The sequence below is a fragment of the Cynocephalus volans genome, chromosome 11 (assembly GCF_027409185.1).
Source record: "Cynocephalus volans isolate mCynVol1 chromosome 11, mCynVol1.pri, whole genome shotgun sequence".
Lineage (NCBI taxonomy): Eukaryota > Metazoa > Chordata > Mammalia > Dermoptera > Cynocephalidae > Cynocephalus > Cynocephalus volans.
Genome location: NC_084470.1, coordinates 101,984,455 through 102,009,531, shown reverse-complemented (window position 1 = coordinate 102,009,531; position 25,077 = coordinate 101,984,455). Strand labels below are relative to the sequence as shown.

Here is a 25,077-nt window from a genome sequence, read left to right as displayed (position 1 = left end):
AGAAAATAGCTGAAAGCACAATTCAAGAAATCCAAAAACATAAGCAAAAAATTTCATTTAAAAATCGATAGGTATCGGGCCAGCCCCGTGGCTCACACGGGAGAGTGCGGTGCTGGTAGCGCTGAGGCCACGGGTTCGGATCCTATATAGGGATGGCCGGTGCACTCGCTGGCTGAGCGTGGCACAGACAACACCATGCCGAGGGTTGTAATCCCCTTACCAGTCAGGAAAAAAAAATTAATAGGCATTAGCTAAAATATTGGAAACTATTTATGATAATACAGTAATAAATACTATGTATTTCTTCCTTACCCAATTAAGGTCTGTCTCAGATATTTTGCCAAATATTTCCAAGCAGTTATGTTCTTAGTGCATTCAGCAAAATCTAAGACTCCAAATAACACCTCCAATGCCAGTTTATGGTGTTCTTCTTTTTCTGCAATAGTCATAATAGTTCAAGATTACATAAGGTAACAAAGTGCACAAAACTGAAAAAAAAATGCAGTTATGAAATATTACTAAATCATAAGCCTTCTGGTTTGGTTGACAGTTTAAAACAATTCATTATGCTCATATTCACATGAGGAATCTGAAGAATTCAATAATTTAGTCATTCTAATCAGGTCACAGTGGTGAGTGATTCCGACATGAGTCATACTTCTCTACTTATATACTACGTAAAACATTATTATTTTTTTTTTTTTTTTTTGTCTTTTGTCTTTTTCGTGACCGGCACTCAGCCAGTGAGTGCACCGGCCATTCCTATATAGGATCCGAACCCGCGGCGGGAGCGTCGCAGCGCTCCTAGCGCCGCACTCTACCAAGTGCGCCACGGGCTTGGCCCCGTAAAACATTATTTAAAGTACCTGCTCTATTTGGGCATTTTATATATGAGGATACTTCTAAAAGTTCATGGAAATATAGAATTAAAAGATCACGAATCTTTCCATGAACTTTTTGGAGTACCCGCATATGCTGTCTTCTATTAGGAGGGACCTATGCCATTCTAGGACCAACTGGGTTTAGCCAGCTAGTTTCCTTCTATGAAGAAGTATCTTCTTTTTTATACTGAGTCCAGTAGGGATTAAAACGAAGTGAATTATATAAATTGAAGCCATTTCTCTTTTGCTAACTATTGCCTAACATTCTATAACAGGAGTCAACAAATTTTTCTGTAAAAGGCCTCACAGTAAATATTTTAAGCTTTGCGAGACATATAGTCTCTATCACAACTACATGGTTCTGCCATTATAGTGTAAAAGCCGCCACAGACAATACATAAATGAATGGGCTTCAACAAAACTGGATCTATTAAAATGGGCAAACATTTCCAAGCACTTATAAGGGGTGGATTGGGCCCCTGGCCCGTAATTTGCTGATCCCTAATCTATAGCTTGTCTTTACAAAGAGGTATAAAACAAAAATTATTTACCTGATTTTCTAAGTAATGTATGAAATTCTAACATTAGCTTATGAGATGGTACAATCTGATGCAAAATCTGGAAGAAAAAATAGCCCTGTCATTTTTACACACTGTAAAGGCATTTCTCAAATTTCAACTTACTTTCAAATCAAGTTCTTATTGTTTAATATGCTCTCAGTAAATGAATCAAGGACTTAAAACATACTTTGCTTTTATCTAGTTTCAATTTGGGTAGAGAAAGGCACTTTCATTAAAGGTATTTTTTAAAAATCCCTGCTAATAAGACAGGAGAATTGGGGGAAATGGATGGAGACTTATTATTTGTTCCTTCTACATGTCTATATTGTTTTCTGGATTTTTGCAGATCTATTATACTTCCTAATTGAGAATCCGAAATCTGAAAATCCAAAATCAAATATGCTTCAATAAGCATTTCCATTGAGCATCACATTGGTGCTCATAAAGATAAAGATTCTGGAGCATTTCAGATTTTGGATTTCTGGATTTGGAATGATCACCCTGTACATTTCTCATTTCAACATATTTAATATGAGAAATGAAATCATTCTGTCTGCTTGCTGAGGTACTGTGACCTCACTGAAATGATTTCCAACAAAATGAAAAGTAAATTTTCTTAACTTCTCTTAATAGCTTTGTAAAAGATCTATCACTTCAAGATCAATAATCAAGATCAATATACCAATACCAGAGAATATTATTGAAACTCAGTTCCTATTTGCATTTTTCTCATCATTTATAGATTTCTGTATATGGCTAACTTCACTTAGATTTTTAAAAAATTTTTTATTGCAATATAACATATGTACTAGAAATGTATACAAATCACAAATGTGCCATTCAACAAATTCTCACAAAATTAAACACACTCAGGAAACCATCAACCACATCAAAAAAACAAACATTACCAGACCTCTAAAAGTCTTTCATCAGTTTTGGAAAATTCTTAGCTATAAGCTCTTCAAATATTAGGGATTTTTTAATCTGTTTGTTTGCTTTTACACTGTTTTCTATGTCCTCTCCCAGAACTCCAACTACAAGTATGGCAGACCTTTTCACCAACTCCTTTGTATATTCTTTTCTGCATTTCAGAGACATACCATGTTCACAATTGGGAAACCTCAATACTGTTAAGATGTCAGTTCTTTCAAAACCGAACTATAGATTCAAAATCTCAGCATGGTTCTTTTGTAGCAACAGACAAGCTGACTTTCCAATGTAAATGGAGCCTGGAAGCAGCCAAGCGAGCATGCCCAGGGTCTTATGCAAGAAGCCAAGGGCTGCAGCCCATCCACCTGGAAGCAGGCAAGAGAGCATGCCTGGGACCCTACGCAAGGAGCCGAGAGCAGTACGCCCCACCCAAGAGCAGATAAGAAAGCACTCTGAAAACACCACTTCCACAGGGGCGGCCCACCACAGCCACCTCCACAGCCACAGCTGCTGGAAAAGCGGTTCGAAGCCACAGCAACAGCCACAGCAACTGTGCAGGCGGCCTGCCAGACACTTCACTGCACTGACACAAGAAGAGTCACCAGTGGAGACCTGAAAAAGAAGAGGACGTCTCTCTCCTCAAAGCCCACTCCAAAATAATAGAAGAAGCAACTGCTCTACCAGATGGCCAAACATCAACATATATGTCTAGAGACGTAGTTAGAGATACCAGAAATATGAAAACCCAAGAAAACATGCCACTACCAAAAGAATACAGTAATTTTCAAATACCAGAACTTATAGAGCAGGAAACCCTTGGAATGACTGGAAAGGAATTCTGAGCAACAATCTTTTTTTTTTTTTTTTTGTCGTTTTTTCGTGACCGGCACTCAGCCAGTGAATGCACCGGTCAGTCCTATATAGGATCCGAACCCGCGGCGGGAGCGTCGCCGCGCTCCCAGCGCAGCACTCTACCAAGTGCGCCACGGGCTCGGCCCCTGAGCAACAATCTTAAGGAAACTCACCAAGATATGAGAAGACTCAGACAACATAATGAAATGAGAAAAAAAATCCGGATATGGAGGAAATTTACAAAGAGATTGATACCTTAAAAATGAATGTAGCACAGCTCATGGAACTGAAAGATTCACTCAATGAAATAAACACCATAAGCAATAGCTTAAACAAGCAGAAGAAAGAATTTCTGATCTTGAAGACAGTCTTTCAGAAATAACCCAGGCAGATTTTTTAAAAAAAAGGAAAAAAGAATTTTAAAAAGTGAAGAAAATCTAATAGAGCTAGCAAACAACCTTAAGCACACAAACATTCAAATCACAGATGTTCCAAAAGGGGAGGAGAAAGGAAAAGGCACTGGAGATGTATTCACTGAAATAACAAGGGAAAACTATCCAGGTACAGGGAGAGACATGGACCTTCAGATCCAGGAGGCTCAAAGAACCCCAAACAGATTCAGCCCAAAAAGATTCTAAGACACGTTATAGTCAAACTGGCAAAGCTCAAAGACAAACAGCATCTTAAAAGAAGCAAGAGAAAAGGATAAAGTCACCTATCAGGGAGCCCCTATCAGACTAACAGCAGGCTTCTCAACAGAAACTCTACAGGCCAGAACAAAACAGCATGATATATTCAAAATACTAAAAGAAAAAAATTGCCAGTCAAGAATACTGTACCCAGCAAGGCTATCCTTCAGAAATGAGGGAAAAATAGCATATTTTCCAGACAAGCAAAAGCTGTGGCAGTTCACCACTAGATATCCAGCCCTAAAACAAATGCTCAAGGAAGTCCTGCACCTGGAATCCAGAAAATGATAATCACTAACACAAATATACAAGAAAGAACAAAACCCACAGAACAAAAATGCAGACAAGAAAGAGAAAGAAACTAAATCTTACCACCACAAAAGCCACAGTGACAATGTAATAATGTCCCTACTTTATTCCTGATTTTAGTAATTTTGGTCTTCTCTTATTTGTTGGTCTAGATAAAGGTTTGCAAAATTTTGTTGTTCTTTTTAAGTAATCAACTTTTGGTTTTGTTGATTTTCTCTATTGTTTTTTAAATCCCTATTTCATATATTTCTGTTGTAATCTTTATTTCCTACTTATATTTGCTTTTGGTTTAGTTAGCTCTATTTTTTCTATTTTTGTGAGGTAGAAGTTAACATTACTGATTTGAGGTTTTTCTTACTTTGAATATAGGGGCTTACAAGTATAAATTTTTCTCTAAACAATGCACGAGCTCTGCATCTATAAATTTTGATGTTGCATCTTGATTTTTATCTCAAAGTACTCCTTATTTTCCCTGTGATTTTCCTATTTAGGAGAGTGTGGTTTAAGTACCACACATTTCTGAGTTTTCTAAATTTCCTTCTTTTTTCTTTTTTTTTTTTTTTGGTCTTTTTCGTGACCAGTACTCAGCCAGTGAGTGCACTGGCCATTACCTATATAGGATCCGAACCCACGGCGGGAGCATCGCCGCGCTCCCAGCGCCGCACTCTCCCGAGTGCGCCACAGGCTCAGCCCTAAATTTCCTTCTGCTATTGTGGCCAGAGAACATATTTTCTATGATCTAAGACTTAAAAAAAAAAAAAAAAAAAGGAAACATTTTTATAAAAAGAGTTCGTGGAAAGATTTCCATTATCTTTCAATTTTGTTTTTCTGCAACCTTTTTGAAGTGTGCTTGTGTTTATATTGTTTTATTGATTTTTTTATGCAATTTATGTTGCTAAACTTAGATATCTAATTTCTGTTCTTGATTTCTTTTTATTGAGTGGACTTGTTGATCTGCTTAGAAATTAAGTTGCCTTTGAAAAGTGTATTCATCTTCCTCTGTTGAAATTAATTTGATATTTGCATGCTTTTGGAAGACTTTAGAGAGCTACCTCAAATAATGGAGAGATTATAAAATGAAATATGTAAATCTTAATAAGCTTTACATCTCCAGTTTTTGTGAAAATTTGAAGCCCTACTTTCTACAGAGTATTTTGTTATTCATCTGTTATTCAGTTTATGTATTTGTTTGAATAAATGTGCATAGCCTTAAAAATTTTTCAAAATTCAAAAAAAGAACATGTGTTGTTTGCTTGTTAAATGTAATTAAAATCTTAATTGACTTGAATAAAATAAAAATAAATAAATAAATAAAATGTATATGGAAAGTCAAAGGACCTAGAAAAGCCAAAAACAATTTTGGAAAAGGACACATTTGCATGACTTTCATGATATGATCCCAAGACTTGCTATCAAGCTACAGTATTCGTATAAGGATGGAAATATTAGTACACATCACTAGAACGCAACAGAGTCCACGTATGGCCAACTGATTTTCAACAGTAACCAATGTAACTCAATGGGGAAAGGTTAGTCTTTAATAGTGCTGAAACAACCATATGGAAAAAAATGAACCTTGACCCTTACTTGACTCTGCACACAAAAAAATTAGTTAAAACCTAAATGTAAAACTATCATTACTATCTTGGGGTAGGCAAAGATTTCTTAGACAAAAAGCACTAATGATAAAAGAAAAAAATGCATAAATTTGGCTTCATCAAAATTAGAAATTTCTACTCTTTAAAAGACACTGTTAAGAAAACAAAAAGGAAAGCCATAGTCAGGGACAAAAATATTCACAATGAATATACCTAACAAAGAATTTGTATCCAGATTACATAAAAAACTTCCAACTCAATAAGAAGACAAATACCCCCCCCCCCAATAAAATTAGACAGAATATTTGAACAGATACTTGACAAAAGAGGATATAGGAATGGCCTACAGACATAGACAAGATGCTCAACATCACTAGGAAAATGCAAATTAAAGCCACAATGAGATACTACCTCACATCCACTAGAATCATTATAATTAAAAAGACCTACAATACCAAATGTGGTGAGAACGTGGGGAAACTGAACTTTCATACGCTAATGTGGAAATGTCTGTGGTACAGTCACTTCAGAAAACAACAGGACAATTTCTTAAGAATTTAAATATATACTTTCCTTACCAGCAATTCCAGTCTTAGGTAGCCACTCAAGAAAAATGAAAATACACGTGCACACACACACTTGTACATGAATGTTCTTAGCAGCATTATTTGTAATAACTAAAAAGTAGACAGACATCCAGCAGATACTCAAGTTCTGCAGTTGGCCCTGCAGAACCCATGGAAACAAGAAGTTGGCCCTCCATATCTGAGGGTTCCAAATCCTATGAATACTGTATTTTCAATCAATGGTTGGTTGAATCCTCGAATGCAGAACCTGTGAATATGGAAGGCCAACTGTATATTTATTGAAAAAAATCTGAGTGTAAGTAGATTTGCACAGTTCAAACCCATGTTGTTCAAGGGTCAGCTGTACATACTGTAAAGATTCCATTTATATGAAATTCTAGAAGAGGAAGAATTAATCTATGGTGACAAAAATCAGATCAGTGATCGCCGGGGGCCAGGAGTGTGTGGATACATTGGCTGCAAAAGGAAATAAGGGATTTTTGGGGGGTGACAGAAATGTTCTGTATCTTGATCATCTCAGTAGTGTGTAGACATACATATTTGTTAAAATGCACCCAAATGTACACTTAAAATAAGTGTGTCTTACTATATGAAAATTAAATTTTCAAAAATACGAACGCAGAGTCTTCCTACCAGAGTGGCAACGGGTTTCCGAAATTCCGATCCTCTCTCCTCAATCTCATTCGGGCAGAGGGAGGTGGTGGGGTTAGGGGAAGACTGCTGTGGAGGGTATCTGCCTGGAGCCTCCAGCTAGAACAAGTTTCTTTGTTTACCTCAGTGTACCACACCTATACTGTAACTTTCTATAGGTGCTATAATGTGAAAGTTGGAAAGCAACGACCTAAGAATGTTTTGAATTAGATCCCCAACCCTGTTTAAACATTGAAATAAAAATTCTATACCTTAAGCACACTTAGCAGTTTTTCTCTCGGTGCCTTCTCTCTCTTTAGAAAATCATATAAGTAGATATGGGCATTTGGATTTGCAGGGAACTTCTCGTCATAGGCGTAATTGCTGAGCACCTCCCGGGCTCCATCCTTATCACCGTAGAATTCCAGCATCTATATAAAGTCAGTCATGAAATCTTAGCTAAATTCTGTAAGGTAGCTATATGAAAGGTAATACATAGCTTAACTTTACTGATGGGTACAAAAAAATTATAGAATAGTACTGCATAGGGAAAAACAGTAATGTAAATTTTTGCTTCCACTCGCGTATGTTACCTGTGGAACACAGAAAACATCACTTATAACAAAGGCCTACCGAATTTTTCCCATTTTTTCCTCATGATTATTTTGTTACTGAAAAATGCAGCAACTTCAACATAGGAACTATTTCTATAAAAAATAAAAGTCCTCAAAGCACAACACACTAATGACTGAAAATGTGATGCAATTAACCTCAGTGCCCGACATAATTTCAGCTGCAAAAAGAGTACATGACATTTATAGTTCCTTTCATTTTGTTCCCATCCTTACATAGAAATTCCCAGATTCACTGGGATATGCTTTTGGAGATTAACCTCTGCAACACAATTATCACTTTAGCATTCATCAACTTTCACAAAAATTATCTTGAAGATTTTCTCCTACTGTCAAGTGCCAAGTCCCTCAGTCCTTCTACAATGACTTTGGGATGACAGGACATCCAAAAACTTCCTAAATGCCATTATTTCTATATCATGTATTGTGATCCAGTTTCATATTTTTATCCTCTTCCCTTCTATATTCTACCAAAACATAAAAGGTCTTTTTGCTTTTCTTTTAAACCCACCAAGAATAATACAAAAATGATATTTACAACTACATTACTCTTTATTTTATAGATATTTGGTCATGACAGGTTACCCTGTAGTGAAAATAAAGAATAAAATTTACAGTATACTAGTAAAATAAACAGAAATTATTCAGGCCAAAAAAGAGACACTGTACTTTTTTAATTTCTTTTTTTTAACAACGTTTTCCATTAGTTTCCTTCTGAGCAATAAAGATTAGGCATGCAGTCTTTGCACTGGCTTATGACAAAATGAAACTAAAAAATTTTATGAAAAGTCTTACTTACCTCTACATAACTCTTCACAAAAGGGTCCCAAACTCCAGGAATTTGAATCAACGCACAAAGATTTACAGATGTCTTCCAGCTGTGGTTGAGCATATTTCGGGTTGCTGTGCTATAAGCATAGTCATCCTTATCTGCCCAAAGACAAAAGAATTTTTTAAGTCGTTCAGTATTGAGATTTCTGTTAAATTAGTAATCAAAAAACTAAAAGTTCAGGTCCTGATGGCTTCACTGGTGAACTGTAACAAACATTTAAAGAAAAATACTAATTCTTCACAAACTCTTCCCAAAAAAAACAGAACAGAAGGGAACACTTCCCAACTTATTCTATGAGGCCAGTATTACCCTGATAGTAAAACCAGACAAAGACAACATAAGAAAACCTATACATCAGTATCTCTTCTCAACCAAATACTAGCAAACTGAGTACAGCAAAATATAAAAAAGATTATAAACCATGTTCAAGTGGAATCTATTCCAAGAATGCAACGTTTGCTTAAGAGCTGAAAGTCAATTAATGCAAATAAAGATCTATTATCTAAACCAAAGCAATAGAATAATGGGCAAAAAGCCACATGATCATTTCAACAGATGCAGAAAAAGCATTTGACAAAATTTAATAACCCTTCATGATAAAAACACCCAACAATTTAGGAATAGAAGAAACTTCCTCAGTCTGATAAAGGGCATCTATGAAAAATCCACAGCTAACATCAAACTTAATGATGAAAGACTGCATGCTTTTCCTCTAAAATCAGGAACAAGACAAGGATGTCCTCTTTCACTGCTTACATTCATTACTGGAGGTCCTAGCCAGGACAATTAAGCAAGAAAATAACATAAAAGACATCCAGATTGGAAAGGAAGAAGTAAAACTACCTCTATTTGCAGATGATCTTGTACACAGAAAACACTATGAATCCACTAAAAACTTACTGGAACTAATAAATTGGTTCATCAAGGTTACAGGGTACAAGATCAAGAAACAACAATTATATGCCAATACACTTACAACAAACAATCAGAAAATGAAATTAAGAAAACAATGCCATTTGTAAAAGCATCAAAAATGATAATACTTAGGTATAGATTTTATAGATGAGATGCAAAATTATACTCTGAAAAGCAATATTGTTGAAAGAAATTTTAAAAGACCTAAATAAATGGAAAGACATTTCACATTCATGGGTAAAAAGACTTACTATTGTTAAACTGATCTACAGATTCATGTAATTGCTATCAAAATTCCAGCTGGCCTTCTTGCATAAACTGACAAGCTGATTCTATGAGGGGGTCTTTAAAAAGTTCATGGCAAGATTTATACTGTCTTTTAATTCCATTTTTCCACAAACTTTCTTAAGTATTCTCGAATAATTCATATGAAAAATGCAAGGAACCAAGAATAGTCAAAACAATCATTAGAGAAGAACAAAGTTGGAGGATGCACACTAAGACTTCAAAAGTCACTACAAAGCTACAGTAATCCATACTGTATGATATAAGCATAAGGATATACATACACAGATCAACAGAAGAAAAGTCAGAGTACAGAAGTACACCTTCACATTTTGGGGCAACTGATTTTCAATAAGGGTGCTAAGACAATTCAATGGAAAAATAACAGACTTTTCAATAAATGTGCTGGAACAACTGGATATGGTCATGCAAAAAGTAAAGTCAGACCCTACCTACCTTACATCATATACAAAAATTAACCCAAAATGGATCAAAGACCTAAAATTTAAGAGCTAAAACTATAAAACTCAGAAGTAGAAATATTTCTGACCGTGGACGGTTTCTTAGACATGACACCAAAAGCTTGTACAACAAATGAAAAAACAGATAAATTATTAGACTTCACCAAAATTAAAAACTTATGTGCTTCAAAGAACATCGTCAAGAAAATAAAAGACAATCGACAGAATAGGAGAAAGTATTTACAAATCACTTACATACCTGATATATATGACAAGAGACTTCTATGTACATTATATGAAGAACTCTTACAACTCAATAATTAAAAGTAATTCAATTAAAATATGAGCAAAAGTTCCAAATACAAATTTCTACAAAAGATATATGAATGGCCAATAAATGCATGAAAAGATGCTCAATATCATTAGCCCCTAGGGAAATGCAAATCAAAACCATGAGATACCACTTAACACCCTCTAGGATGGCTATAATGAAAAAGATAACAAGTGTTGCTGAAGAGGTACAGAAATTAGTACCCTCATAAACTACAGGTAGACATATAAAATGGTACAGCTGCTTTGGAAAACAGTCCAGTGGTTCCTCAAAAGGACAAACTTGGTTTATATGACCGAGCAATTTCACTCTTACTATATATACCCAAGAGAAACAAAAACATATGTTCACACAAAAACTTGTACATGAATATTCATAGCAATGTTATCCAAGACAGCCAAAAATTAGAAACAACTCAAATGTCCACCACCTGATGAATGGATACCTAAAATGTGGGATATCCATACAATGGAGTATTATTCAACAATAAAAAGGAATGAAGTATAGTTACATACTACAACATGGGTGAACCTTAAAAACATGCTAAGTGAAAAGAAGCCAGTCACTAAAGACCGTATATTATATGATTCCATTTGTACAAAATGTCCACCATAGGCAAATCCACAAACAAAGTAGATTAGTAGTTGCCTTGGATTAGGGGAATTGGGAAGAAATGGGGAGTACAGGGTTTCTTTATGAGGTGATAAAAATGTTCCAAAATTGATTGTGGTGATGGATGCACAACTCTGAATATACTAAAAACCACTGAAGATTTTAAGAGGGTAAATTCTTATGGTATCTGAATTATATATCAAGTCTCAATAAAGGGGTTATTTAAAAAAAAAACAACACAAGAGTACTACACCCAACAAATTCGCTGATATAAACTCAGTCAATAACAAATATTGAGACTACAGACAAAAGAAAACTCTAAACAGACTACCAATGCAGTATAAATTGGTAACCACTTTGGAAAGAGTTTAGCATATTATATAATAACGTTGAATTGCACATACTCTATGACAACAATTCTTCTCCTAGAAATGCATGCTTACGTGCATCAGTATACAGAAATTAACAGGAGTTAATTTCAAAGCATTATTTATAACAGTCCAAAACTATAATAACCTAAATGGCCATCAATAATGGAATGAAATATTTTGTAGCAATAAAAATGAATAAACTAGAGCTACATTCAACAATATGTACACACCTTAAAACCAACCGTGAATAAAACATGCATGACTCAAAAGAATATATACAGTATGAATCCAAATTTAACATTTAGATATAGACAAAACTAAATTACATTGTTTATGGATACATACACGAATGGAAAGAGTATAATGAAAAGCAACGGAGTGACTACCATGTAAGTCAGGACAGTGATTTTCTTGAGACAGAATGGGAGGGAGTATAATCAAGAAGGAACAAATGGAAAACTTTTAGGTTAGGGTAAGAGCAATGTTGTGTTCCTTAATCTGGGTGGTAGTTACACGGATGTTTATTTTTAATTCATTCATTATATCACACACTTGTTTTATACACCTTTTCCGTATATTACATTTCATAATCTTAAAGGTTTAAAAGGAAAGTTATTCAAGTCTCTCAAAAGCAACAACTAATAAAAGCACATGATAACTCAAACCAGAAAGAGGCATTGGTATTCTTTCCCCAGTGGATCAACTGAATATGTATCAACATGGACTTGGAAAAGAGGGGATGAGCGGAAAGTAAATAAGAAATAATATGGAAAAACCTCTTAAAAAGAAAAAAAAAAAAAAAAAAAAAAAAGGCAGATCCCTAAGTATAAATTGGGTGTGAATTTACTATAGAAGGAGGTGCCAGTCAGCAAGAGCATCAGACCCAAAAGAGACAGAGCTATAGCAGCAAGAAAAAAATCCCGAGCTGACTGAGCACAAGTGCACATATTACATTCTAATGTTTGGTTATAAAAACTAGTCCTAACATTTTCCTCATTAAATACACATTAGAAATTAGAGATCATCTAAAAAGCTCCATATATTATCTCCTCTTTATCTCTTGTTACAGAACTAAGCGTCAGCTACAGTAAGGTACCGAATCATCTATCCATGGGAGTGATGGTATAAATGCCATGTTCCAACTGCTTTAATCATTAGATATCTGCTTGAGTTCTACCTAATCATGCGTAAGAAAATACTAATTTTAAAACTCACCTAATCAATTCATATCAGTATGCTTTTCTTTTTTTAAAAAAAAAAAAAAAAGTAAGGGCCGAGCCGTGGCGCACTCGGGAGAGTGCGGCGCTGGGAACACAGCGACGCTCCCGCCGCGGGTTCGGATCCTATATAGGAAGGGCCGGTGCACTCACTGGCTGAGTACTGGTCACGGAAAAGACAAAAAAAAAAAAAAAAAAGTATCATACCACAAATCATGGCAAGGTTAACAAAAGAAATAGAGGACAGATACGAGACACCAAAAAAATTAGTCTAAACGGGAAGACACAACATAAAAAACACTTGAAAAAGAACAATTAGAAAGCAAGAGATAAAGAGCCAAATGATACAGGCTGAACATGCAGCTGATACATGAGGTGTAAAGTATAAGAATAAAGGGGCTGGGGCAGGGTCAAATGAGTCTTGAAGGGCAGAGAGCATTCCAGATGAGACTGCATAAAGACCTCACAAGACTAACAGGATGAAGACAGCATTTCAAAAGTGTCTTGGGAGAGATCATGGACAGGAAAAAGGAAGAGAACTGAGATTAGCGAACCTACATGATCAGAGACCAAGGAAATACTATTTATCACATAGGGATAAAAAGAAAATACTGCTTACTACATATGAGATGATAAACACCAGGACTAAGATTTGGATGGAGGATGTGAACATAGAAAGGAGTTAATCCTAGAGAGCCATGGAAAAAATTACACAAGGGAAAGAAAAGTGCAGAGAATCATACAGCTCCAAAGATTACAAATCTGGTGGTAGGAGAGGATAACATCACCACTGAAGGTTAAGAAAAGGGGAACTCAGTTTGAGAACTGATAAGTCAATTTTTGGTATGGTAAGTAAATCAAGAAAACAATTCATTACAACCTTTGTATAGAAATAAAACAACTTTATCTTGCCCTAGAGTCTTTAAACATATTCTGAGAAACAACACTACAAAACTAAACTCCATTTTAAATACACAGGAAGAAATGTTTATTATATGCAATAATGGCTGGTGAGGAAAATTTGTAACCTCTTAGTAACTGACAAAGATTTTCTCCTTGACCTAACTCCAGCTAGGTTCCTCTGAGCCCTCTTCGGGACTAGGCCTCAACAAGCCTTGAACAAACACTAACAATTTCTAACAGCTCAAGGTCACATCCCTGAGATGACCCTGGCTCCCCTTAGTGCCTGCCTGAGAAAGCTCAAAGCTGCCAAAGAATTTACTCTTTGTTCTAGCCAACACCTGAAGACAGTGTCCCTGTCTCCCAATCTCTGTGGGAGGATAGGTGCCTAACTTCCACAAGCACCAGTTAGTAAATCCAGATGGGTTTCCCAGGGACCAATTCCCCTCTCTGCTTTTCATAACTGTCACCTCCCTGGCTCTGCTCAAGCCCCGCCACCCTCCCTCCCTACTCCCTCATTCTCCCTTTAAAATACCGAGTCACCTCTGTACAAATCAGAATGTAGCTACATTCTACATTCTTCCCCCTACTGTCAGTAGTTACTGAATAAAATGTTTGCTCTGCTCTAACGTCTAGTTGTATTTCTCTTTGATAAAAATCACATTAAAAAAAGCAATCAATCTAAAACAGTCACATATTTAATTATGAATCATCTGAAATATGAGAAAAGATGATCAAGAATTTTAAATCAATAAAATGTCATTCTCTGCAATATCTGGATGAAGTCAGTAGGGAGATTACTAGATGACTTCTTAAGATCTCTGTCCTTCAGTGTCATCACTATAAGAAAAAGTTTACTCATATTCACTCACCAAGCTTTGACAATTCCATCTTCTTTTTAGACCAAGTATAGTACTGCAAAAGCCCTTTATAGGCTTGAATAAGATTGATTAATATTTCCTGGGAAGACGACTTCTCACTATATCTCCATGTCTCTGCCTCACTTAGATTTCTGTTGGCATCCTCAAACATTCCATGATGCAGAAGGTACAATGCATGTTGCAAGGAGATCTGCAACAAAAATAAAAAAAGCCCACTGAAATTTCAGTCATTAGATAACCATTAGTCAAAAAGCTCAGTAAATACATGCTCACTTTGGTAGGACACAAATGATATGACATTGCCCCTGTCATCAAAATTTTCAATCTAGTGAAGAAGAAAGACACATGAAATAATTAACAGTATGTAAATGAGAGCTAAATTATGTAAACTTACAAACAGAAGACAGTGTGATATAGTGAACAAAACAATGGGCTTTGAAGACAGAGTGCCCTAGTTCTCATGGCACTTAAAAGATAAATTAACCTGAGTAAATTATTCACCTTTTGAGAGTCTCATATGTTACATGTAACAATTATTATTGACCCTTCAGAAGGGTATTGTTGAGGATTAAATTAGATAATAGTTACATACAACCTAATGCCTAGTTTGGTCCATAACAGACAATCGATCAATATATACTACAGGTTAAGTATCCCTTATCTGAAATTCTTGGGACCATAAGCTTTTCAGATTTTAGAATATTTGTATTATACTTACTGCTTGAGCATGCCAAATTTGAAAATCCAAAGTCCAAAATGCTCCTGTGAGCATTTCCTTTGAGCGTCATGTTGGCACTCAAAAGGTTTTAGATGTTGAAGGTTTCAGATTTCAAATTTTTGGATTACGGATGCACAACCTGTATTTTATACATGTTATATAAGCTCAGAGAAAGCATCTTGATAAGAGTTTATAAAGAATGGCTTCAGTTCAGATAGAAAGGAAACTATCTCTGACACAGGAGAAGCAATAAGAACAATCACACAGAGAGAAGAGGCAAGACAGCTGACTAGAGGGGTCTGGCTCTAGTATCCTTCCACCCCCCCCCACCCCCCCCAATAAAGAGACCAAACAGCAAACAAATACATTTCGACCAAACCGACTAAAGAAAAATGCTGCAGAGTACCAGGAGAGTGATGAAATCCTTGTAAAGCGTGGAAGACAGGAATAGCTCCATAGAGAGCACAGCAAGGCATCCAGCCTCTGCCCTGCTGCACAGACCAGCTCAGAGTCAGGCAGAGAGAGATAAGGTGGAAAAAAAAAGCCCAGCTGTTTCCACTGCCACCACAAACGTCTGTGATCCCTGCCACATGAGAGTCCCCCAATCCTTTCAGGACCCAAACCCAGTTGGAGAATAGGTGGGAATTTCTGCAGCTACATGGTATCAGAGTAGAAACACAGGGAGAAGAACCCCCATTCTCACCCTAAGTGGCTATGGCACAGCGCAGTCTAGAAACCAAATCCATGGTTAAAGTATGCATGCCCCAGCCCCAGTGAAACTGACTTCATTTATCCAGAAGCCCCATCTATATTCTACCACATTCACATGGGCACCAGCAAGGCCATGACGCCGGGCTACCTGGAGCCTAGGCCAGAGAGAAAGACTACACCCCTGGAATCTGAATTCACATGGCACCCTTTCCCTCCCAGAAGAACAGGCAGACCTCTGAGTGGAATAGCTTCCAATCAGTAGCTATTTCCCACATTCGTATACACCTGTCCTGCACAGCTTGTAGACTCACTGAACCCACAGGTGCCCACTCTGGCCAGAAGCCAGCCCAGCAATAGCTCCTCCTCCCCCTGCAGTCCTCTACAATGCCATCAGGGCCTGCTGCTTCCCTGCAGACATGCTGCAGGCTCAACAGCTGATCTGGCAGCCTTCCACAGAGCTGCCAGGTCCTGCAACACTAGTGTACACCTACTCCCTGACCAACAGTGGATTGGGTAGCAGTTTTCCTCCCCACAGCAGGCCTCTACAGAGCCACGGGGTCCTGCAGCATCCATGCAGTCTTGCTCCAGGCTTAACAGCTGATCCAGTGTACCTCTACAGAACTGCCAGGCCCTGCTGTACCATTGTATACCCACTCACTGACCAACAGAAGATTGGGCAAGGGCTTTGACCCTCCATAGCACGCCTCTACAAAGCTACTAGGCCCACAGCCACAACCACCCTACCCAGTGTCACCCACCCCAACAAGACACTCCCAAGGGCACCACAAACAATAAAAGGGAAAGGAACAAAATAAATATAAAACAACCATAAAAAATTAATAACATGGCAGGAGTAAGGCAATACCTTTCAATAATAACACTGAATATAAATACAGACTGGCTGAATGGATTAAAAAAAACTAGACCCAACTATATGATGCCTGCAAGAAACTCACTTCATCAGTAAAGATACACATAAACTAATATTGAAGAGATGGAAAAAGATTCCATGCAGATGGAAACAAAAAACGAGGAGTAGCTATACTTACACTGGATAAAACAGACTTTAAACCAAAAACTATAAAAAGAGACAAAGGTTACTACATAATGATAAAGCGATCATTTGGCATGAGAATATAACAATCATGAATATATATGCACCCAACATCATCAGAGCACCAGATATATAAAGCAATCATTATTGGATCTGAAGGGATGGATAGAACCAAATACAATAGTAGTTGGGAACTCCATCCCTCTCTCAGCATTGGAAAGATCGTCTAGACAAAAAATTAGCAAGGAAATATTGGATTTAAACTGCACTTTAGACCAAAAGGACTTGACAGACATTTACAGAACATTACACTCAACAACTACAGAATACACATTTTTACCATCAGCACATTGAAACAAAAAAGCTTCCACGCAGCAAAGGAAACAATAAATAAAGCAAAGAGACAACCCGGGGAATGGGAGAAAATATTTGCAAACTACAAACCTGAAAAGGGAATAATATCCAGAATACACAAGGATCTCAATAATAAAAAAAGTTTTTAAGGGATGTCTTCCAGATGGTGGAGTAGGGCCGGCCTGTGGCTCACTCGGGAGAGTGCGGTGCTGATAACACCAGGGCCATGGGTTCGGATTCTATATAGGGATGGCCGGTTAGCTCACTGCGTGGTGCTGACAACACCAAGTCAAGGGTTAAGATCCCCTTACCGGTCATCTTTTTTGAAAAAAAAAAAAAAAAAAAAAAAGATGGTGGAGTAGATGATCCCCAGCATCACTATCTCCCACAACTGATCAACATACAGCTATTAAAAAGTAAAGACTTAATCCTAGGATCACTGGAGCTTGGGGAAAGAGGAGAGACCCACAGAGTTCATGAAGGTAGGAGAAGCTGCAGTGAGAGAAAGAAGGTACCATTCCAACTATTTTGAGCCCTGGCCAATTTAGGGGCAGCCACTGAGAGCACACAGAGCAGGAGCTGGCAAAGCCACAGCCGTGCCCTGTGCATGAATGTGTTTGGAGTCTGCAGGGGAGAAGAGGAACTAAAAGTGTACCATACCAGCTTTCAGGTTAATGTGACCACTGACACAGTTCCTGTGTACCCACATGGGAGCGAGGTGCCCCAGCTGACCAAAAACAGGAGTCACCCAGAGGCCAGTGAGTCACTGCAAGAAACGACTACAAAGCTCACCCCACAGGATGTGTTTATTTAGAATTGGGGTGGGAGGGAGGCTGGCCCACCAGAGGAACACTGGGGCACAGCATGGGCAGCTGATCTGCCTTCCAGTCAGCACAGGAGACTAGTCAGGGAAACAGGACTACAGGGGGTGCAGTTTGCTGAAAAGACTAAGTCCTGGGCCAGAATTTCCACACAGCCCAGGTGTATCTGACCTCATAAGACCTGGATGAGATTAAAAGGTCAACAATTAAAATGTGAGCTGCACAAAAGACTTCTCCAGAGAATCAGCAGAAAGGCAGCAATTTAGCTCAACCACAGGGCTCAGGTGCTGGTCCCCACAGGAAGTTCCACCAATTGTGGAATTCACCAAAGGACAACAAATTAGTTTCAGTGCAGAGTTTAAGTGCTGGTGGTAGGTAATAATCCAACAAAAAAGTGGAAAACAAAAAGATTAGAATCTCTGATATCCAGTAAAGGTGTAACAGCATCAAAGAACACCTGTATAACCTAGAAGAGGTAGCAGTCTCCTCAAATGCCCAGCATCAAGGAAAAGACAAAAAGATTGAGAAAGAACAGAGAAATATGACACCAAAGGAAACAAACCAAGCACCAGCAACAGACCCAGAGGAATAGCAGATTTATGAAATGCCTAACAGAGAATTCAGAATAATCCTCTTGGGGATGTTCAGAGAGTCACAAGAAAATACAGGTACAAAATTAAATGATAATCTGGAAAACAATCCAGGAGCAGAATGAGAAACGTGACAAAGAAATCAATTAAAAAAAAAATAGAAATTCTACAAACAAAGAATACATTATCTGAACTAAAAAACTTGATGGAAAGCTCCAAAAGCAGACTTGACCAAACAGAGGAAAGAATCAGTGAGGTGGAAGATAAAACATAGGAAATTATCAAACCAGAGGAGCGAAAAAGAAAAAAGAATAAGAAAAAATGAAACAGAAATACAGCAAACATGGGACTCCCTCAAGCAAAATATCCTCTGCATAATTGGCATACCTGAAGGAGAAGAAAAAGGAAGAGATATAGAAAGCATATTCAAGGAAATAATGGCTGAAAATTTCACAAGTATGGAGAAAAATGACAGTATCCAGGTACAGGAAGCTTGCAGGTAACCAATGAAATTCAAGTCACATAATCAAATTATCAAAAACCAAATACGAAGAAAGGATACTGAAAGCAGCAAGAGAAAAGAAACGCAGAACATTCAACAGAGTCCCAATACATCTCTCAGCAGATTTCTCAGTAGAAACCCTAGAATGCCAGAAGAGAATGGGACGATATATTCACAGCACTGAAGGAAAAAGACTGTCAGCCAAGAACTCCCTACCCAGCAAAACTAACCTTTGAATATGAAAGAGAAAGAAAGTCTTCCCCAGACAAACAAAGGTAAGGGAATTCACCAACACTAGACCTGCCTTACAAGAAATGCTAAAGAGAGTTCTTCAATTTGAAAGAAGACAATGCTAAGGAGCAGCAAGAAAACACCTGAAGGTACATAATTCATGAGTAAAGTAAACCCACAGACAACCTCAGAATACTCCAATATCCTAAGGGGGATAAATAAACTGCTTACATCTTTAGTATGAAGACTAGAGGACAAACCTAACAAGATACTAACATATACAACAACCATATAGGAGAAAGGCAATATTTAAAGATGTAACTTGAAACATCAAAATGTCAAAAAGTGGGAGGGAAGGATACCAAAGCAAACAGTTGGCTTTGGTTCTTTCCTTTTTCTTATACATCAAAGTTAAGGTGTTATTAGTCTAAAATAATCTGTTATAACTATAACATGGTTTTGGTAAGCCTCATGGTAACCATAACACAAAAACTTGTTAAAAAAAAAAAAAAGAGCAAGAAATCAAAATATACTCCTAGAAAAAACTACTCAATCACAAAGACAGTAAGATCAGAAATAATAAAAAGGATTAACAAAACAACCAGAAAAATGTAACAAAATGACAGTAACAAGTCCCTATATATCACTAACAACTTTAAATGTAAATGGATTAAATATCCCAATTAAAAGACACAGTGGTTGAATGGATTATAAAACAAGACCCAACAATACGCTATATATACTGTAAGACCTATCAGGAGAAATAGACTCCAACACCATAATAGTTGGGGGCCTTAAGATCCCACCTTCACCAAAGGACAGATCATCCAGACAGAAAATTAACCAGGAAACATCAGAAGTAATCTCTACTATAGGCCTGTTGGACCTAACAGACATATATAGAACATCTCATCCAACTGCTACAGAATACAAATTCTTCTCAACAGCACATGGACCACTCTCTAGAATAGGTCAAAAAACAACCCTCAACGAATATTAAAGCACTGAAGTATCAACTACCTTGTCCAACCACAATGGAATAAAACTAGAAATCAACAACGAAAGGGACACTAGAAACCATACAAATACATGTAAATTAAACAACATGCTCCTAAATTACAAATGGGTCAAAGAAGAAATCAAAAAGGAAATTAAAACATTCCAAGGGATAAATGAAATTGAAAACACAACACGCCAGTTTACACGGGATACAGCAAAAGCAGTTCTAAGAGGGAAATTTATAGCAATAAATGCCCACATCTGAGGAAAATAAAAATAAGAAAGACTTCAAATAAACAACCAAACACTACACACCAAGGAACCAAAAAACAAGAAAACAAATCTAAAATCAGTAGGAGAGAAATAACAAAGACCAGAGCAGAAATAAATGAATTAGAGATTTAAAAAACAATACAACATATTGATGAAAAAGAGCTGGTTTTTTGAAAAGATAAAAACAATTAATAAACCTTTAGTTAGACTGATGAAGAAAAAAAAGACTCAAAGTCAGAAATGAAAAAGGAGACATTACAACTGATACCACAGAAATACAAAGGATCATAAAAGACTATTACAAACAGCTATATAAGAGCAAACTGGAAAACCTAGAAGAAACAGATGCATTCCTGGACACTTACAACTTACCAAGGTTGAAACATGAAGAACTAGAAAACCTAAACAGAACACTAACAAGTAATGAGATTGACACAGTAATAAAAATTCTCCCAATGAAGAAAAGCCCAGGACCAAACAGCTTCACTGCTGAATTCTACTAAACTTTTAAAGAAGATTTAATCCCAATCCTTCTCAAACTACTCCAAAAGACTAAAGAGGAGGAAATACTTCCACACTCATTCTACGAGGACAACATTATTAACCTTATACCAAAACCAGAAAAAGATACAACAACAAAAAAAGAAAACTACAGACCAATATCCCTAATGAACACGGATGCGAAGACCCTCAACAAAAACATTAGCAAACAGGATCCAACAACACATTAAAAAGATCACACACCATGATCAAGTGGGATTCATCCCAAGGATGCAAGGATGGTTCAACATATGCAAATCAATAAACATGATACATCTCATGAACAGAATGAAGGACAAAAACCACATGATCATTTCAGTACATGCAAAAAAGGGATTTAATAAAATTCAACACCCCTCTATGATAAAAACACTCAACAAACTAGGTATAGAAGGAATGTACCTCAACACAACATAGGACACATCGGATAAACCCATAACTAATACCATACTGAATGGACAAAAATTGAGGCTTTTCCTAAAGATCTGGAACAAGACAAGGATGCCCACTTTCCCCACTCTTATTCAACATAGTACTGGAAGTTTTAGCCAGGGCAAGAAGACAAAAGAAAGTAATAAAGGGCATCCAAATCATTGAGGAAGTCAAACTATACGTATTTGCAGATGACATGATCATAAACACAGAAAATCTTAAAGACTCCACCAAAAAATTACTAGAACTAGTAAACAAATTCAATAAAGTGGCAGGATACAAAATCAACACACAAAAATCAATAACCTTCCTATATGCCAATAACAAAATAGCTAAAAAAGAAATCAAAACAGTAATCCCATTCATAACAGCTACCAAACAAATGAAATACCTAGGAGTAAATTTAACCAAAGAGGTCAAAGACCTCTACAATGAAAACTATAAAACACTGGTGAAAAAAACTGAACAGGACACAAACACAAATGGAAAGATACCCCATGTTCATGGGTCAGAAGAATTAACATCATCAAAATGTCCATATTACCCAAAGCAATCTGTACATTCAACACAATCCCTATCAAAATACCAATGGCATTCTTCGCAGAAATGCAAAAAACAATCTTAAAATTTGTATGGAACCACAAAAGAGCCCATATAGCTAAAGCAATCTTGAATAAAAAGAACAAAGTTGGAGGCATCACACTTCCTGACTTCAAAATACACTATAAAGCAATAGTAACCAGAACACCACGGTACTGGCATAAAAACACACAAACTGACCAATGGAACAAAATAGAGAGCCCAGAAATAAACCCACGCACTTACATCCAACTGATTTTCAGCAAAGGTGCCAAGAATATACAGTGGAGAAGGACAGCCTGTTCAATAAATGGTGCTGGGAAAACTGGCTATCTACATGCAGGAGATTGAAACTACACCCCTGTCTCTCACCATACACAAAAATCAACTCAAAATGGATTAAAGACCTAAACTTAAGACCCAAAACTATGTAACTACTAAAAGAAAACACAGGAGAAACACTACATGAAACAGGAACGGGCAGTGCTTTCCTGAACAAGACTACAAAGGCACTGTCAACTAAAGCAAAAGCAGACAAATGGCACTACATCAAACTAAGAAGCTAGTGCACAGCAGGGGACACTATCAACAAAGTGAGACAACCTACAGAATGAGAGAAAGTGTTCACAAACTTCACAACAGACAAAAGGCTAATATACAGAATATACAAGGAACTCAAACAACTCAACAACAAAAAACCAAATAACCCAATTAAAAAATAGGCAAAGGACCTGAATAGACATTTCTCAAAAGATGACATACTAATGGCCAACAAGCACAAATGCTCAAAATCACCAGGGAAATACAAATTATGACCACAATGATACATCATCTCAGCCCAGTTAGAACGGCCATTATCAACCAGACAGAAAGTAACTAATGCTGGCAAGGATGTGGAGAAAAGAGAACCCTCCTACATTATTGGTGGGAATAAAAATTGGTATAGCCACTGTGGAAGACAGTTTGGAGGTTCCTCAGAGAACTAAAAACAGACCTACCTTATGACCCAGCTATCCTACTACTGGGTATGTACCCAAAGGAAACGAAATCAATATACCAAAAAGACACCTGCGTTCGCATGTTCATCGCAACATTACTCACAATAGCCAAGAAATGGAATCAACCTGAATGGCCATCAACAGATGAATGAATTAAAAACCCATGCTATATATACATAATGGAATACTATTCAGCTACAAAAAGAAATAACATCCAATCATTTGCAGCAACCTGGATGGAACTGGAGACCAGCATGTTAAGTAAAATAAGTCAGGCACAGAAAGACAAATCGCATCGTCTCACTCATAAGCAGAATGTAAAAAAAAAAGGGGGGGGGGGTTCTTATACAAGTAGAGATTACCAGAGGCTGGAACTGGGGGTGGAGGGGAGAAAGGGGAACTAAAGGGTACAAAACTATGCTATCTACCCTAAGTGACTCATTGTGCAGTATATGCATGTATTGAAACAACACACTGTACCCCCCACAAAAATATAAATTAAAAAATAATAAAAAGACAAATAACCCAATTTAAAAATGGACAGGAAAGCCAAATACACATTTTTCAAAACAAGACATAAAAATGGCCAATAAGTATACGAAAAAATCCTCAACATCACTAATCATCAGGGAAATGCAAATCAAAACCACACTGAGGTATCATCTCACTATTATCAAAAAGACAGAAAATAACAAATACTGGCAAGAATGTGGAGAAAGGGGAACTCTTATAATACACTGTTGGTAGAATTGTGTAGAGGATTCTTAAAGCAAATGTACTTCACAGGGCCTGGTTTTCCAAAGCCTTGCAGTTTCAAATATTGTCCTTGCGGAGGACAGGAAATTTTCCTCAGGCTATAAAGTCTCTGGTGTAAGATAAAGATTTGTGGCACAGCAAGGTTGCTGTCTCAAGGACAGACTAGTTACTGATTGTTATGTAAAGATACTGAGAAATTGCTGTAAGAAGGGAATGTTTGCTAGATCAAGCTTTTGTTGGTGGATCACTTCATTGTCTAATGGAATGTCATCTGACTTGTTTCACTGAAAGTTACCAGCCTATATTGTTAAACTATAACCCCACTTATGTTCTCTTCCTGTAACTTCCTGGTCTGGAAAATAAATGCAGGAAGAGAACCCCAACTCGGGGTTCATTTCCTGAGGAAGGGATGCCTCTTGCTTGAGGGTTCTGGGGAAGTTAACCACTTCGGGGCTTCTCACTGCTCAGAAGAGATGGGCTTTGAGTAATCCTTTGCAGCTCCGTCACCCAGTGGAAGTGGGGTGACAAATCCATGTGGGGCAAAGAAACAGAATTGTACATTAGTACAGCCATTATTGAAAACAGTATGGAAGTTTCTCAGACAACTACAGATATAACTACCATACAATCCAGCAATCCCACTACTGGGTCTATACCCAAAGGAATGGAAGTCACCATGTCAAAGAGATACCTGCACCACCATGCCCAAGATATGGAACCAACCTAAATGTCCACTGACAGATGACTGGATAAAGAAAATGTAGTATATATACACAATGGAATGCTACACAGCCATAAAAAAGAACAAACTTGCAGCACAATGGATGAATTTGGAGAAAATTATGTTAAGTGAAATAAGCCAGGCACAGCAAGAGAAAAATCACATGTTCTCGCTCATATGTAGGAACTTAAAAAAAAAAAAAAAAAAAATTAAGAAGTTGTACTGTTAAAAGGAGAGAGAAAAACTGGTTACTAGAGATGGGAAGGGGAGGAGAGAGTTTGGTTAATGGATACAAAATTACAGCTAGATATAAAAAATAAGTTCT

At 37.1% G+C, this 25,077-nt stretch overlaps 1 protein-coding gene across 4 annotated transcripts in view; it reads right to left on the bottom strand.

The window, feature by feature from the left end:
• Positions 1 to 25,077, bottom strand: part of LOC134390863 (TATA box-binding protein-associated factor RNA polymerase I subunit A-like) — a 43,405-nt gene that overhangs the window by 6,911 nt on the left and 11,417 nt on the right. For 3 of the 4 annotated variants that reach the window (XM_063114639.1, XM_063114636.1, XM_063114637.1), the window contains exons 5-9: positions 14,465 to 14,663; positions 8,468 to 8,598; positions 7,309 to 7,467; positions 1,433 to 1,499; positions 313 to 436 (exon numbers count right to left, since the gene is read on the bottom strand). In XM_063114639.1, coding sequence (XP_062970709.1) covers positions 313 to 436; positions 1,433 to 1,499; positions 7,309 to 7,467; positions 8,468 to 8,598; positions 14,465 to 14,663 — 680 coding nt within the window. The remainder of the gene's footprint in view (positions 1 to 312; positions 437 to 1,432; positions 1,500 to 7,308; positions 7,468 to 8,467; positions 8,599 to 14,464; positions 14,664 to 25,077) is intronic. The other variant, XM_063114640.1, reaches the window with a different exon arrangement.